The sequence below is a fragment of the Anguilla rostrata genome, chromosome 18, assembly GCF_018555375.3.
Source record: "Anguilla rostrata isolate EN2019 chromosome 18, ASM1855537v3, whole genome shotgun sequence".
In the NCBI taxonomy this organism is placed as follows: Eukaryota; Metazoa; Chordata; class Actinopteri; order Anguilliformes; family Anguillidae; genus Anguilla; species Anguilla rostrata.
In genome coordinates, this window is record NC_057950.1 from 26944787 (window position 1) to 26962121 (window position 17335).

General features: G+C 43.1%; 1 protein-coding gene across 3 annotated transcripts in view; it reads left to right on the forward strand.

Moving 5' to 3' along the window:
* Positions 1-10448: 10448 nt before the first annotated feature.
* The window catches only part of macrod2 (mono-ADP ribosylhydrolase 2), a 561756-nt gene continuing 554869 nt past the window's right edge, over positions 10449-17335 (forward strand). For 2 of the 3 annotated variants that reach the window (XM_064316705.1, XM_064316704.1), the window contains exon 1: positions 10450-10666. In XM_064316705.1, the coding sequence (XP_064172775.1) occupies positions 10630-10666 (37 nt within the window). In that variant the 5' untranslated portion in view covers positions 10450-10629. Of the gene's footprint in view, positions 10667-17335 lie in introns of all 3 variants that reach the window. The other variant, XM_064316703.1, reaches the window with a different exon arrangement.

Here is a 17335-nt window from a genome sequence, read left to right on the forward strand (position 1 = left end):
GACAGGCCCGAGGGTCGGATCACAGCTGGAGACTCAGGCACACAGAAGCATGGAAGGTACTCAGAGGAACACAGAAGAACACATGATGCATTAGGAATATGGTGCGGCATGGGGGAATCACTTCAGTGAAATGGAATTTAACGATTGTTTAATATCATTAATGCGCTAACTATTTTTGTCAAATCTTTCTTTCGGTGCTTGTCAGAGCTCCATCACCGTATTTCAGCTGTTTACTTTGGGTTTTTATCATTTCAGGTTGGGCTACACAGTCAACCTGACCACAAACTGTCTATAGAGAACATAAAAAGAAATTATCACAGAACCCTGATGCTAATAGCCAAACCTGCTAAACTGGCTTTCCCAGCAGGCGTAAATCATAATGTACTCCACCCCTGCATTCATTTACACAATTATTTTGCAGTTACATGTTTCTGCTCATTTCAAACTGGGCGGTCAAGCTGAAGTTTGCAGGCAGTGGTGCCCAATCGTGTGCCATGGAAGGCTGAGAGTATGCAGGTTTTCATTCCAACCAATCACTTCACCTGCTGATCTATTAGTATTGAGCGTTGCGCATGGAGTGGGCGGAGCAAGTTTGGCCAGGGAGCTCTTGCTCTGCCGACCAATTGTTGACTTCAGTTGACACAATTTTGTGCCCTTCCATGATCAACCAATCACATGCACACAACCTGTTTGCTCTTATTCATCCAATCACATGCATGCACACAGCCAATGGAGTGCCTTTTAAACCAACAGTCAGATCTCTCCAGTGCTGCCCATTGCTTGTGCTGCTTTGCATGCTTTGCGTGCTACTGCACGGAATTGTACTCACCCTCCACCACCTGTTGTTTGGATCTGCTTCTAGGTACTGTGTGGGGATGTCTGGTATTCCTCCTAGTAGGGGAGATGTATCATTAAAATATGTAACCAGAACAAATGAGTTTTCCCGACTGAAATGAATACACAACCAGACCAGAGAGGAGGGAACTAATTAGTGAAATCAGCAGGTGACCTGATTGGTCAAAAGGAAAACCTGCAGCCCTCCATGGCACATGACTGTGCACCCCTGGTCTAAGTTATTTTGCTCTCTGTTCCCCAAACTGTTCTCTCCAATCTCTGGGAAGCATGCGAGAGATGAGCATGAAAACAACATGGCGAAAAGCAGAAAGTCAAGGTTACACTCCAGAGGGACCTCGGCGCCCTTCTGCAGCTCAACCACACGGTAGATAAAGTGCTCCTAATAATTTGTTGCCTAGCACAGAAACAATATTTGACAGCAGCGCCTTTCTAAAAAAGAAAAAAAAAAGTGTTTTCATTCACAGTGTTCAAACAGAAAAGGCAGCGTGCAGAGACTTTTAACGGGAAGCTGAGTTCAGCGAACACCCACGTGCCTTCGGTCCTCTCCAGAGCAGACCGGAGCGGAGAATACTGCAGCCAAGGCAGGAGCAGCCGATCGCCGTTGGGAGATAATTAAAGATCTCCCTTCAGTGAGCTCTGTCCGGCGGGGCCGGGTGAGGGCTGAACGTGATTTATCTGGCCTCGTCCGCTCACCCTGCTCGCCTTGTAACCGTAGCGCCGGTTGTCACGGTTAGCTGCGGTGTGACACGACAGAGAACGCGGTTGACTGATTCCCAATTAAATTTAACAATAATTAACTTGATTTTGGCAATATATCCCAAATCAAATTAATTATTGCTAAATTTAATTTGGAATCCTATCGACTGCATCTTCTGCTGCAGAGAGTGCATTACCCAGGAAGGCTTGAGGTGAAGGGTGTCTAAACACATGCACACACACACACACACACACACACACACACACACAAATGCACACAAAAACACACAGAAACGCACACAGAATAAGAAATATTTAAATCACAATAAATTTTCTGTATGCATTAATCCGGATCACATAATTAATTTCAGAGAATAAACGTTTGCTCACTCATCTCCCCTACCCAGGAAACCCATCATACCTTAAAATGAGTCCTTTCTCATGGGTCCAGTGGTAATGCCCTCATTTGGGAACCCACATGCAGCCTACAGGACATCCACCCACAACTGTGGTATGACATTACAACCTATGACATCACGAGGTAAGGGAGCATGAGAAATACAGAGAAAAAAGCTGAAAAGGCACGGTCCTAAAATATAACACTGAAGGACCTTGTACAGCCATCAAAAATAAATATGTCCCTTTTATGTTTGTTTCAAACGTAACAGGGAAGGAAGCCTTGTGAATAACAAGTTTGGAAATACTAACGTTCATACTACGCAACAATACTAACAACCACTGGAAGGAATGGCATTATCATTTTAATGTTTCAGCATCCATTTAATTAAAAATGAAATTACTCAGCAGGGCACAGCATAGGAAATTTCAATACCCTTTGTATTAAATGTCATATATAATTCTATCTAGAAATAAAATATTTACAATATTGAGCAAGACATGCAATTCTGTTCATTAGTTCTCCTTCCCATATTTCCCCTTGTAAACATCCATAAATTTATTCTTTCACTTTCATTTGTCTTTTTGTCTTCGGGAGGCAAAGGTGGACAGAGGAGATTGAGCAAATGTCTTTTTGCCGCTTTTAAAGACCAGGTACTGGCAAAAGAATGAGAAACAAATGTTTATGTCTCAGGCAACGGACTGTCCATTTTACATTTACGTACACTCTCTTTAAAAAAAAATTAATAAAACCTCAAAGTGGATTCAGGTACATGCTTGGAACATTAAATACTGGGACTATATGTGACATATATGGACCTTCTATAAAGTTATTTGTCTTCTAAGTTTAAAAAAAATTGAACATCTTTCACTTGGACGAAATGAGGTTTGTATGGAGTACTTACTGGGTGGAAGCACTGAGTTGTATCAGAGGTTTGTTCTGTATATTCAGAAATCCTGAAATGAAGCTAATGTGTTCAGAACTCAGTTCACATTTGAAGACAGTGGGCCCTTTTTGTCATTTTTTTTCCCAATTTTTATTGCAGAGTTCAGATTAAACCACCGACCATGGAGGCTTTCGTTTTTTGTCACTGAAGAATAAGCTAAGAAGCATATTCAAGATCTGTTCAAATTTAATCTGAGTCTTCACCTTGCGGCGAAGCATGACCAACCATTCAGCCCACTTGATCTATGTTGGTGTGCTTCTGCCTGTTTCTTGGTGACCTGTACTTGGTGAAAAAGCAAATCAAGACTGAAACGACCCTATTTTCTGACTCAAAACAAACAAACAAATTAAAGTCAAAATGAATGAAAATGGTCATTTTATGATCAATAAACAGTGGCAGGCTCTCAGACAATGTTTACTTGTGTGGTAGCTTAGGCACAAGTGATAATAGTTGGCAATAGGTTCCTTCGTGCTTGATGTCCACTCTCGCATGCGGTACCTCAGGAATGGAAGTATAGAGATTTATTTGTTAGATTGTTGATATAGCTGTAAGATTGATCAGGGAGCTGTGTTCTTGACGAATGACAGTGGATTTGATTGGCTGACGCTGGCTCCTGAAAACCTTCTCTGTTACAGCCTGTCCTGAGCGACCTCGGAATCATTTTCTGTGTGAAAAGAAGAGGAGATGGTCAGTGGATCTGTGCCAATGACAATCAGGACATGCTACTCTATCTCTGCTGTTAGTTTGATTCGTATCAGAAGTTCGATTTTTAGCAAATACTGGGAACCCTAAGAAGATCAAACTGGCCAATTAAGATGTTATCTTCAGCTACAGCTCCTCTGTACAACGTCAGAATATCAAACTGCCCTACAAACGATCCAAGAAAGAAATCCTCCAACAGAAGAACATTCCCCATGAAATGAGAAGTGTACAGTGAGTTCCATGACGACTGGGAGAAACCCTTTTTTTTTTTGATTGTGCTCTGTATTCCACAATTTTAGATTTGTAATCAAACAATTTGCATGTAATTGAAGTGAACATTCTCAGCTTTCATTTATGGCTGTTTTGTTTTAACTATGTAGAAATTACAGCAATGTATATACATAACCCCCTATTTCAGGGCATGTTAACATTATGAAAGTGAAAGTAGTCATGTCCGTTACTTTTTTGCATATGCTTTACATGTAATGCCTGTTGGAAGTCTGTGACCCATAGATATCACCAGGTACTGCGTATGTTCGATGGTGATGCTCTGCCAGGCCTGCACTGCAGCCATCTTCAGCTCCTGCCTGTTTAGGGGGCTAGTTGCCATGAGCTTTCTCTTCACCATATGAAATGCATATTCAAGTGGATTCAGTTTGGGGGAATGAAATGGCCAGGCAAAAATTTTCCAGGTTTTGGTTTTGAAAAACTCCTTTGTTGCTTTAACAGTGTGTTTGGGATCACTGGGCCTAATTCACAAAACATTTCTTAAATCATTCTTACTTTTGTTCTTAAAAATGTTTCCACGAAAAACCAATACAGGATTCATGACATGTGCAGACGTTTGTTTTTGTGCACAATACTGATTTTAGTAAGCCTACGGTTTAGCCTATGTCTCTGATTGTATTTTTCTTATTTCAGCCTCATAATGGCTTCCTTGACTTTCATTGGCACAACCCTGGCTCCTCATGTTGACAACTGGCAGTAGCAGACTCTGAAGGTAATCAAAAGCCAAGAATCAAGAATCAAAACTAGATACTCAAAGCTCTCTTATACCTGCATTGGGGGGGGGGGGGATAAGGCTTGATATGTCTCTTCTATGTACAGGTGCTTCAGAGCTTTCAATTTTAGGCACAAGAAGTATCTGCAAATGAACAAGGTGAGTGAGTGCCTTGAACAAGTGCCATGTTTGTGTTTCCTCACTGACAAGAGTTATTGTTATTATTATTTTTTTTACATTTGTTCAATTTCAACTGCCTTGAATACATTGTTCATGCAGCTGAAGAACATCTGTCTCTTTCAATGATCATTTTAACTCTCGGTAATGCAGGTGCTTGTATCTGGGAATATCATTATGTAGATGAGTACACAACAGGGCCTTAAGCTGCTTTCCTCTGTATGTTAATTTGAGAGCTCTGCTCCAGCAGAATTCTGGACCCGTTCCTTAATAGGTTTCCCAGCTGAACTTGCCTGAAAGTGAACAACAGATCTTAAGTCCGACAATGTTTTAGATGGGGAAATGAGCAACAACAAAAAAACAACCTTTTTTTTTGTTTTTTGTCTCGTCTGGTATTTGAAAATGAGACCCAGACGAAAGGCTGGGTCCAGAATCGGTTCCGCGCGTAATTCGCGCATCGGCCAGCTGGAGAGATTGAGCCTGGCGCGTCCGTTCTCCCGTCCCTCTCTGCGCTGGGTAATTGTCTTTAGCGTGTGTGCATTAGTTCTCTTCACGGGGGACTCTGGAGGAGAGGATAACCGCAGATGGCAGCTCCGCGGGCGGCGGCGAGCAGAAGGTGCCTCACGCCGAGGCCGAGGGTTTTCCCTGGCAGCCGCGTGCCGACGGCGGCGAGGCCTGCTCTGCTCCACCGGAGCCCTGCGGGATTTCCCCTCGCGGTCAGCCTCGCGCCGCTGAACGGAAGTACTGCCCGCTCTGTGTTTAGCGAGGCTAAAGCGTCGTAGCCCGGTTTCGTGCTGGGCGCCGGGACGCTACGGAAACTGCTGGCACGGTGGCGCGGTGGCGGCGTCCGTGCCCAGATCTCCGGCGCGTCCCCTCGTTGCCCGCTGAGTCACTCCTAAGCCCACGGTGGGGAAAAAAAAAAAAAAACGGCACGGGTGCCAGCCGTGACTCGGGCTCACGGCGCGAACGAGCATTTCGCTCGCTGTCGTTACAACACAGCGCTAACTGACCGGCGACCAGGCCAGCGGCTCCCGCGCGAGCCGTCCCTTCAGTGCCACCGAGTTCAGCGAGTGCGACGCTAGGCTAATTGTGCCGGATCTCCCGGCCCTTCCGCCCCGGTTTCATGTTAAAAAAAAAAGCGGAGCAGAAGCAGAAAGCAGTTTTCTTGGAGGCAGCTGACAGCAGCTGATATCCCCGGTCCCCCGGAGCAGATGGGACCGGAGCGGACCCAGCACACCAGATGACAGACACAAGGCAGACCGATACTGATTTCACACTGACGGGCTGTGCAGCTCCATCTGACCAAAGTCCCCCTCAACAAAAAAAAGGAGTGCTTTCCAGATGGAGTTTCAGAAACTGGAGAAATGAATTCTGAACCCTGTAGGAGTAAGACTACTCTATGTAGATGTGTGGGATGGGTATTACTTTTTAATTGCGGTGGAGAAGGAAATACAGCAGCATAAAATGCATGTATGTAAATGCCTTGCAGAGGTAATAGACTGTTTCTCTGCCTCGAAATCAAGGAAAATAATCATGTGATGTTTCAATGACCTAAAAATGGAAATATATTATTCTCTGTACAAAAAAAAAGCTGTTTCTGTGTTAAGCTTGTTGTCTTTCAGTGTGTTGGAGATACAGGTAGCAACACACTTTTTGAACAGAGGAAAATGGAGGAAGGAACAACATCAAATGAAAGGTCTATCCGGGTGTTCCGCGCTCCTCTGCCCAGTCATTTTGGAAGAGTGTTTGTTTCTTTATTCACATGCACATATCCACTATACAATGAAATCACCTGCTGCAGCTCTCAGCAGAACAGAAAACCTGCGTTCTATTGGCCCTAGATGGAACCAGTTTGACACCACTGGTTTTAAACTCACTAAAAAGTTCACATGAGCAATCAGAAAGTAAAAAGAGAAAAATAACAAAATTATATATGAAACCTGAGCAATAAAAAATATTAGGCAGCCAATTTCTTCCACCCATTTCCCACTCAGATTTGAAATCCCCTGTACCAGTGGTAGGCCCGTTGCTGCATCCTCCTTGGTCCATTTGGTAAGACTGCATTAGCAGCACATGCATCCCTGGAAGTGTGTGCAGTCATCCAACCACCTCTTTTCCACTCAGTGATCCAGGCAGATGAGTGGCCACCATTAGTGTAAACAGAGATGTGTGCTACAGAGAAAGATGGTGCAACTGGGGTCCCTGTCACCCTGGCAACCGAGGTCACTCCCCAGACAGCAGCAGGACAAATTATACAACACCTCACGTGCTTGGAAAAATGCATTGGTCATAGTTATGTTCATGTGTTGTATCGACAAATGATGTGCTTGAAGTGTATACATCCAAGTTCATTTCTGTTGTTGGGTTCATTTCAGCCTTTAGTAACATTGCGGGGTGGGGTGGGGTGTTGTTGCATATCCCAGCATGCATTGGGTAAGAGGCAGGAATACACCCTGGACAGGCTGCCAATCTCTCACAGGGCACACACACCATTCACACACACAACTCATACCTATGGCCAATTTAGAGTCTCCAATCAGCCTACCCACTGCACCATCGTGCCACCCTATTGAGAATAAATGCAGTGACTTATTCCTGCATGGTGGGGGATACATACATTTGTGAAAGGTTTATTTACATTGGTTTGGTTTATTTACATTGGCATTGGTTTGGTTTTGTTATCATAGGGTGCCATTGTCTGATTCAAAGGTAGGGCACTTTTGATATACATCACAGTCAAATACATCTGTGGAAAAGGTTAAAATGTTTGATAAAAAAGGTATCCCAAATAACCCTTGCTGTGGTGTTGACAAACAAGTATATCTACTGCTGAAAATGGCTCCATAGTATCATTGGTGGCAACGGATATTACAATAAAAAGTGTTCTTCGTTGAGGTACAGTGTATTGGAGATGTTGGTGGTGTGTCAGTGCTTAACTATTCCTGAAAATCTGGGTTAAAATACCTCCTCAGGCCCGGAAGACAGAGCGAGTTCAATGAATAATAAGGGCCTTTTACTGTAGTCCTTTTGGGACCCACACAGGAAACTGTGCTCTACCCACACTGCACTGGTGCCAATTTTAATATCTTTAAGATTGAAAGTAAATTGATTTTGATTTGATCTTAAATACATCTATGCATACATATATTCATATTCACACAAAAACTCTAAGGAAGTATCAAAGCACGTACAATAAAATGACATCAGAATCATCCGCTATATATGATCCTTGATCTGAAAACGGAAGGACACCCTCAGGAAAACTATAAAACGGTCACGTTTATTCATGACGTAAGTACATTCAGACATGGATTTAGTAGCGATTCCCAGAAACGTGGCATCGCACAGGAAAGAATTTGATTTAAAGGGATTAATGGTGGGTTGAAAGGGCTCCTGCAGCCTAAAGAGTTATGCATAAGGCAGGGTGTTCTTTAATTGGGCTGGCAAAAACCAGCAGTCAAAAAAAAAATTTGCATTTGGGCTAAAAAAACTCCTTGGATATGATGTCCGCTGACTAGACTATAAATTCAGCCACAACTTGCAGCCTAGTCACATGGAATATACATCGCTTGGACCACTTTTTCGCAGGCTCAATGTTACGTACCCTCGGTCGACAACTTGATGGCTAGATTAACTCAAAACTGACATTTGAAATAATAAACAGAGTAGTGCAGAAAACAGGCTCCCATTCTAAAGGGAACATTGTACAAGAGGCCCAGCAGGATATCAGGAGTTCTTTGTTTCTCACTTGCAGTTACAAGGTAGGCTACTGGTGGAATTATACATTTGGAGAAATCTTGCATGCCTAAGTAGAAATCACATTTTCTTTTATTTTGTATATAGAGGTCAGGCTATCAGAAGTTTTTGTTTTTTTGTGGGACAGGTAACCTCACTATGCCTGTTTAAGGCAAAATCTTTAACTACAGTGCCATTTTACTGAGTCTGTCCCTTAAGAGCCCCGCCCCCCCGAACCCCCCGCCCCCCACAGTACCTTTAAATATTCCTAGAAAATGAGATACAATGGCCACTTCACACCATTTCGATTATAAACAAGGTAAGAACAATTAGGTACTCAACATGAATTGCTGTGTTATATAAAGAGCTGTTTAAATGAACACCATACACATTTAATATATGACATTATAGGTCCAGGACAGGCCCTGTCCAATTCAAGGGGCGGTGTCTGACCCCGAATGTCCTATTCGGAAATGCGCAAATAATGCGTTATGTACGGATTTTGCCTGCGAAGGTGACCGATGAGGATATTCGGAAGATATTCAGAAAATGAGATTGAGAATGAGAAAAGCCATAGTTCAACGGAAAATGAACCACCGGTAATTTGTTGCGCGCTATAAATCACTGCATTGTAAAAACGTTTCTCCACACATTCAGAGATGCGTTTTTTTTCTTCTTAAAATTGCAAGAAGAATAGACAGACTTATAACTCGTTTTAAGAATTTCCAGAGAAAATGCAAAGCTTTTTATTTGTATGCCTTTTTCTGAAAAATAACACATTACCTGTAAAAGCAATTCAGAGCCTATTAGCATACAACCTACAGTTAAGTATCAAAAGAAGAAAAAAAACAATATTTAAATATTAATTTAGAGGAGTAAAATGTTACATTTTGCATTCTGTGGTAGTAATAGACGTTGCAGCATACAAGGGTTTTTTCTCTCTCGCGCTGGAAATAACGAAAGGTTCTGTTTGTGTAATACTTCCTGGAATGAGATAAGCGCACTATTTTCATTTTCGGTTCATCATCGAAACTTAAGTTGTGTTCATAAATACAGCCCATACGTGCAGAAAAGAAACCTAGACAAACACACACACACACACACATATATACATACAATAAAGTCATTAAAAAGAAACAGTGAAAACAAAGTCTACTTTCTCTGTGTGAAACTGAACGTGCTTTTGCATTAGATAGCAAATGAATGACAGTATGGGACCTTGAACTTAAGGGTGCAAGGTTAGGCAAGGTATCATGTTTTCGTACCTTTGCCTTCGGATGCAGGGGAGAAATGTAGTGAATACGTGTAAAGTTTCGTATACGTTATTTGTAATGGTTTCTCAATACTTAAGTATGTAGGCCTACATAATGCACGAGCAAGAATTTGTTTTCCATTTTGATTGATTCGAAGGAATTAAGATCATTTCCATGATTATTTGATGATCTGAGTGGTCAGGGTCAGAAATATTTTTTCAGGCCTATGTTATGGTTTGTAGATGATATAAATACACATATAATACTGAAAACACATCTGACTATTTTTTCATTTCTTTCAGCATATTAAAATAGCATTCTTTCACATTGCAATAGCTTTTTGTTTGTTGCATGATTCGATAGATTATTACACAGCTGTAGAGCATCCATAAACACAGGCTGCGAGTGGATCTGTTTAATTTTTTCGAATTGCAGGGATACAAGGGCAGATGTTATACGTGCCAGGGAAATTTTACGTTCCTGCAGCACACCACTAAATCTCATCCTCCGTTGCTACACTACCGCCTCGCACGCTTAAGAGGTTCAACGCGGATGGCGCAACCTACCCACGTTCACATAATTATGAAATGTTCCTTTGACTGCCACATCTAACAATCCAACCACACCTTTGCTTCTTGGTCCGCAACGACCAATCACAGAGCAGAGCGTGAGTCGTATAAAAAACGACAAAATCATGCTAGGTCGAGTGGTCAGTATTCCTAGTATATTTTGACAGCTTCTCAGGTGAGGCATCTCGTCCGACTCCGGGGGCTGTTTCACTTTCTCTGAGTTTCCGAACACACTCGCTGTGAGCCTGGGGCTGACACACTCAAAAAACAACACTCTGAAGCCCTACCATCACGGCACCATGAGCAAAAAGAAAAAGGACTGGAAAGTGGAAAAAGGTAAGTCGTTTGGGGGTAATAAATGTAGACTATTTACACTGACTCCGTGGATGTGCCTCTTGCGAGTATCATGCCGTCGCATCCAGCCAGCGACCATTTCTTTCAGTGTAAGCAATCTGAGCTCACTACCTATGCACCGATTCAAAATGCAGCGGATCCGGAGAGTGTGTAGTACTGTCGCACACCGCGCAAATGTTGTAATCTGTAGGTACAAACGCTGGGCTCCACTACTCTCTCTCCGTTCAGAATTGTACTGCTCTGTCTTAACGTCGCTATTATAAAACACCCCTGCCTGCCGAAACCGTCGCTACAGTGGCCGTGCACACAGCTTGCAAGTGCTATTCCGTCAAGGTGTTCGGTTGATGTTGCTCCGTAGCCGTCTGCTAGGCCATGCAACATTTTTCTCCAAGTTCACCTGTTAGAATGACAATGGCTTTCGTACGAGGGCGGCGATGTTGGTTGAGTGGTGTAATGCTCTTAGTCGTTCACATGCCTGTAGAGAGCCAGCGATGATTCAGAGAAATGCGCATAAAGTGAACCGGCTATTAGTGGATAATCAAAAATGTGTGTTTACTCTCCATAATCGGTGGTGGTAGTAGTGCAAGACATTTTATTTATTTATTATTTATTATTTATTATTTATTTATTATTATTATTATTATTATTATTATTATTATTATTATTATTATTAGGCTATTAACAACGCAACGCAAATCGCAATGTGCAAAATACGCACAAGGCGTTCGATTTGAATGGAATAAGCCAGGAACCTGTTGAATACAGTGCGTGTACTAGCTCGTTCCAAAGTTTTGAATCGCCTTACTTGTCGGAGATTAACCGTAACTGTTTTATTTATTACTAGCCATTCTCCCTAATGATTTTAAATGCCCATGACAACCCACAAGACAATTATAGATCAATAATGTTGATCTACTGAGGACAATTCACTGTGTTACTCATTGTCTAATTCACTGTGACTGTTTTCTCAAACTGAGAATTATAAAGATTGTAGAATTAAAATTTTTAACACGCTATTTCTCACTAATATTGTTGAATTACAATGGCGGGTTGCACAGCGAATGGAGAACAGTAATTTAACCAAATCCTAACCCTAACCCTAAACCTAAACCTAGCATGCATTATTGCATGGTTTGGAGAAGCTTAGAGGAGGCACTCTTGTAAACCGGTGTTAGAAGGAACAGCCTTCAGAATCTGATTTTACTATCACCCAAAATAAATTTCAGTGCTGGGGAGCTGGCTGTAAAATGTAGTCTGTGATGATCGCTATGATGTATTGATCAACAGGAGCCTGTCCCTTGATGGATATCATCATCTGGCGCACTACCAAGGCCCCTCAAGAGAACATTTGGGCTGGATGACAGTCTGTCTTCAGTGATGTAGCGTTAGGCCCACCGATGTTCATACTTCATAATGTTGGTTGTAAAGAAAATTTGTCTTTGTACCTGATGGCAGTTTGGGTGCTAGTCTAGCAAACAACAAACCCTTTATGTTATTGTAGCACAGTCTGATGATTTAAGAATTCTTCATTGCGTATGAAAAGATGCAAAGTGATACCCGTGTGCGGTGGCTTCTGGGTTTTATGTTGGCTCAATATTTTTGTTTTATTTTATTTAAAGTTTTTTTTTTTATCAGGTTTTTATCTGTTTTTCCCTCCTCCGTTCTGTCGCTTTCATATTCAGGCCCTCCAACCAAAAAATGCATTCCACTCATATACTGGGAGTACTCCGGACAAAAGGACAGTACTGTGCAGAAGATGCCATACATCTTTCAAATCTGTTATCTGTCTTGAAAATGGCATGAAAATGTACACTGAAGGTTGTAACAGCTCTGTATATAAGAGGGAATTTTGTTGCCAAATCAGGAGCATAATCTAATCTTCTTTGTGTAAATTGGTAAATGTAAATGTATAGTTTCTGGGTGTCGGGTATGAATTGCAGGGTGTTTGCAATATACAAGTGTACAGTACTTTAGTGCCTGTGCAGAGCAGCTGTGATACAGCAGTGCTGCTTGTTCTGGACACATGAGGTCAGGGTTCCAGTGAACCAATGAAAGGACGTTAATTTGTGAAAGGACTGACGATGGTGTACAGCGAAATGTCATTCTTTTCCCTTCATTTTGTTTCCTCCCCAATGTTTCTTTTTGTCCACACTTTGGAGTGTACTGCGGTCCCACCTGCAGTCATATCTCAGGTGTGAGCGTGGATGGACCTCCTCCGAAGTGCTCGTCTGCAAGCTGAGTATGCTCTGCTAGCCACACAGCAGTAAAGGAGAGTGCTAGATCCAGCCAGAGCTGGTGGAGAGGTGTATCTTTACATTACATTGCTGGCATGTAGCAGACACTCTTATCCAGAGCAACTTGCACAACTTTTACATAGCATTTACATTGCATCCATTTATAAAGCTGGATGTATACTGAAGCAATGCAGGTTAGGTACTGTGCTCAAGGGTACAATGGCAGTGTCCTACCCGGGAATCGTACTTGTGACCTTTAGGTTACAAATCCAGCTCCTTACCTATTATAACACATTTCCACCCGCCCTGTATCTCTCATGGCTTACACTGTTAGCCCCTCCTCACCTGGCACATCAGTGGGAGGAGCTAATCTAGGGGGTTACCTGAGGATCCCTAGTCCACTTAAACCCCCTTTCCACCCCAGACAGGAAGGGACCAATTACATCCTGCAATTTCAGGCTGTGCCAGTCATGGTTGGTTAACAGTATAGCTCAGATTTTTACCTGTGACCCAGGCCTTTCCAGACTGAACCAGGTGGGCGACTAGAAATGAACTGCTCTTAAATGCATTCCCTGGCTGCTTGAACCATGCCCCGAATGAACAAGTTGCGTAGAGCTAAAATTCCTCCAAGTGGCTTAATTGATAAAAGCAATAACACAGAACTGCATTAACGTCCTTTTTTCTGCAGATGTCCCTGGTGTTGCATTGAGCGCTATAGTACGTGTCTATATTTGGACTTAGTCCAGGTATTGATTTTTTTTTTCTCCTTCTTCTTATTTTGTCTCGCCTCGTTTGTCTTAATGCTACTGTTTAGGATCGTATCCTTATTAACCAACAGAAATGAGCAAAAGATCATCTCGCAAAGTGTAGCGGATAAATGAATCGGCCTTATAATGTTTACTTCTCTGTGCGTTCTGGAGAACAGCATGGACGTCTCTTTTGATTAGCTGTTGCACAAGGGCAAAACAGCAGAATCGGGAAAAAAAGAGAGAAATGTATTAAGAGATGAGTGGGTGTTTAGGAATTACCTTCTTTCAAAGCCTGCATCTATTGTAATTGCTAGGTGCTCAGGACCAAAAGCCAGACGGTCAACATTGTCCCAATAGATAGACATTTGTGGGAATGTTTGTGTGAATTCAGTGGAGCTGCACCTCGGATTGATTTCTCGTTGAGTGGCCCTCTTCTATTGTGACAATAATTTTACTCGCTCTTATTTGTATCAGCATAAATGTCAGAACGTCTCTGAAGGACCTGTTTCTGATATAGAGCGCTGAGCTGAACAATGCTTCTGCTACAAACCCACACAGAGCCGTCCTTGTTTGGGCTTTGTATTGATGAGATTTATTTTGGTCATCGATATCTTAAACATTTTGTGTGATGGGTAACTTCATCCACCAGCTGCCTGAAGTTAACGTGTTTTCCCCTGCTTTGTAAGGGGAAGTACCTGGTCTCTCCCTTTGTAAAAGGAAGTACATGGTCTCTCCCATTGTAAAGGGAAGTACCTGGTCTCTCCCATTATAAAGGGAAGTAACTGGTCTCTCCCTTTTTAAAGGGAAGTACCTGGTCTCTCCCTTTGTAAAAGGAAGTACCTGGTCTCTCCCTTTGTAAAAGGAAGTACCTGGTCTCTCCCTTTGTAAAGGGAAGTACCTGGTCTCTCGCTTTGTAAAGGGAAGTACCTGTTCTCCCCCTTTGTAAAAGGAAGTACCTGGTCTCTCCCATTGTAAAGGGAAGTACCTGGTCTCTCCCTTTGTAAAAGGAAGTATCTGGTCTCTCCCTTTGTAAAAGAAACTACCTGGTCTCTCCCATTGTAAAGGGAAGTACCTGGTCTCTCCCTTTGTAAAAGGAAGCACCTGGTCTCTGCCTTTGTAAAAGGAAGTACCTGGTCTCTCCCTTTGTAAAGGGAAGTACCTGGTCTCTCCCATTGTAAAGGGAAGTACCTGGTCTCTCCCTTTGTAAAAGGAAGTATCTGGTCTCTCCCTTTGTAAAAGAAACTACCTGGTCTCTCCCATTGTAAAGGGAAGTACCTGGTCTCTGCCTTTGTAAAGGGAAGTACCTGGTCTCTCGCTTTATAAAGGGAAGTACCTGGTCTCTCGCTTTGTAAAAGGAAGTACCTGGTCTCTGCCTTTGTAAAGGGAAGTACCTGGTCTCTCGCTTTGTAAAAGGAACTACCTGGTCTCTGCCTTTGTGAAGGAAAGTAACTGGTCTCTCCTTGGTTCTGTCATCCAGGCGGTAATTAGAAGAGTTTAGTTTTGGTTGCGTGGTCCCTGGCTGATAATTATACCCACAGTGGTGCAGATGGCAGCCGTGCACCCTGGTGCCCCCCCCCCCCCCCTCGCCCACTCCATGTCTGCAGCGGGTAAGGAGTTGCCAGTGCCGTGGCCCCGCCACTTCCGCTGACCCTGCTCTGTGTGGGAAGTGCAGCTCGCTCGAGCAGCAGGCAGCCAGCATTAACGCTGGAGGAGAGGAGAGGAGAGGAGAGGAAGAGCTTTTCTTTTGCTGCAGTGTGATAGCAGGGTCCCTGCATGCACACACACACGTACACGCACGTGCACATATGCCCGCACATGCACACACGCATGCACATGCACGCTCGCACGCTCCCCACACACGTGCAGGACATGCACACACATGCACTCATTTGCATGTACGCGCATGCACCCCTGTCCACACATGCGTGCGCACACGCACACACCCATGCACGTGCACGCACGGCAACGTGCACGCACATGCACTTGCAAGCCCGCGTGCACGTATGCACGTGCTCGCATGCACATACATACAGACACACACACACACACACAGACACACACACATGCACGCACACACACACACACTCAGACTTTATCTCTCTCTCAAACTCTCTTAACTCGGACAGGAGCTCTCATCTGCAGACTTTGTCTAAGAATACTTGCAGGCTAAAGTTTGAAACTCTGTCTAAAAGAGGATGGGGAAAAAAAAAACCTTTCGGGGCTCATGAGCACTCAATATACTGCAGAAAGTAAAATGCATTTATGCGAACTTGACAGGGCCCAATATACTGTCAAAATCTCAAGTGCTGCCACTTGCGAGCTGTTTCTATTGTTGTGTCTGATTAAAATGAAGAAGATGCCTTCACCAATTTTCATTTTAAGAATACAGTTTTATTTATTTATTTATTTATTTTTTCTTGAAAAACACACCGCAAATGTGCACACCATCAGCGAAATTGAACGCGTTTAGATTGTTCTCTGAATAGACTTGCAAAATCAACAGCGAATGACAAAATATATATAACAATAACAAAAAACAAAAAATGCTGATTTGCAATATTACGAACTCTAGCGCAAAAGTACACTCACCAGCCACTTTATTAGGTAAGCCTATCTAGTACTGGGTAGGACCTGCTTCTGCCTCCAGAGCAGCCAGAATTCTTCGTGGCATGGATTCAACAAGGTGCTGGAAACATTCCGTAAGGATTTTGGCCCATGCTGACAAGCATCACGCAGTTCCTGCCAATTTCTCGGTTATACATTCATGCTGCGAACCTCCCTTTCCAGCTCGTCCCATAGGTGCCCTATTGGGCTGAAATCTGGGGACTGTGCAGGCCTCTGGAGTAATCTGGAGTCACTGTCATATTCATGGAACCAGCTTGAGTTTATGTGTGCTTTGGGCCATGGCGCATTATCCCGCTGGAAGTATCCATTTGCAAAAGGGTAATCTGTGGCTATTGAACAATGCACCAGGGTTACCAACAATGCTTTGGTATGCTGTGGCAATCGAATGATGCTCAGTTCATATTAAGAGGCCTAATGTGTGGCAAGAAAACATTCCCCACACCATTAGACCAACACAGCCAGCCTGTACTGTTGACACAAGGCGGTATGGATCCATGGATTCATGCTGTTTACAGCAAATCCTGACCCTCCCATCTACATGTTGCTGCAGAAATTGAGATTTGTCAAATCAGGCAATGTTTTTCCAATCTTCAGTCGTCCCACTTTGGTGATTAGATGCCCACTGTAGCCTCGTCTTCCTGTTCTTAGCTGACAGGAGTGGAACCAGGCCTGGTCTTCTGCTGCTGTATCCCATCCGCTTCAGGTTTCGATATGTTGTGTGTTCAAAGATGCCCTTCTGCACAGTACTGTTGTAAAAAATCTGATATTTCAGCATTTCTGCCCTTTCTGTTATCTTGAAACCTACTCATACTCCCCTGACTCATCTTATTACAATTTTCTGTAAACTCGAGACTGTAATGTGGGAAAATCCCTGGAGGAAGGCTGTTTCTGAGATGCTGGAACCACCACGTCTGGCACCAAAAATCATACCACGGTCAAAGTCGCTTAGGTTGTGCATCTTGCCCATTCTAATGTTTGATCAAACTAAAAACTAACCCTCTTACCATGCATCATATATTGCATGCATCATATATTGAGTTTTC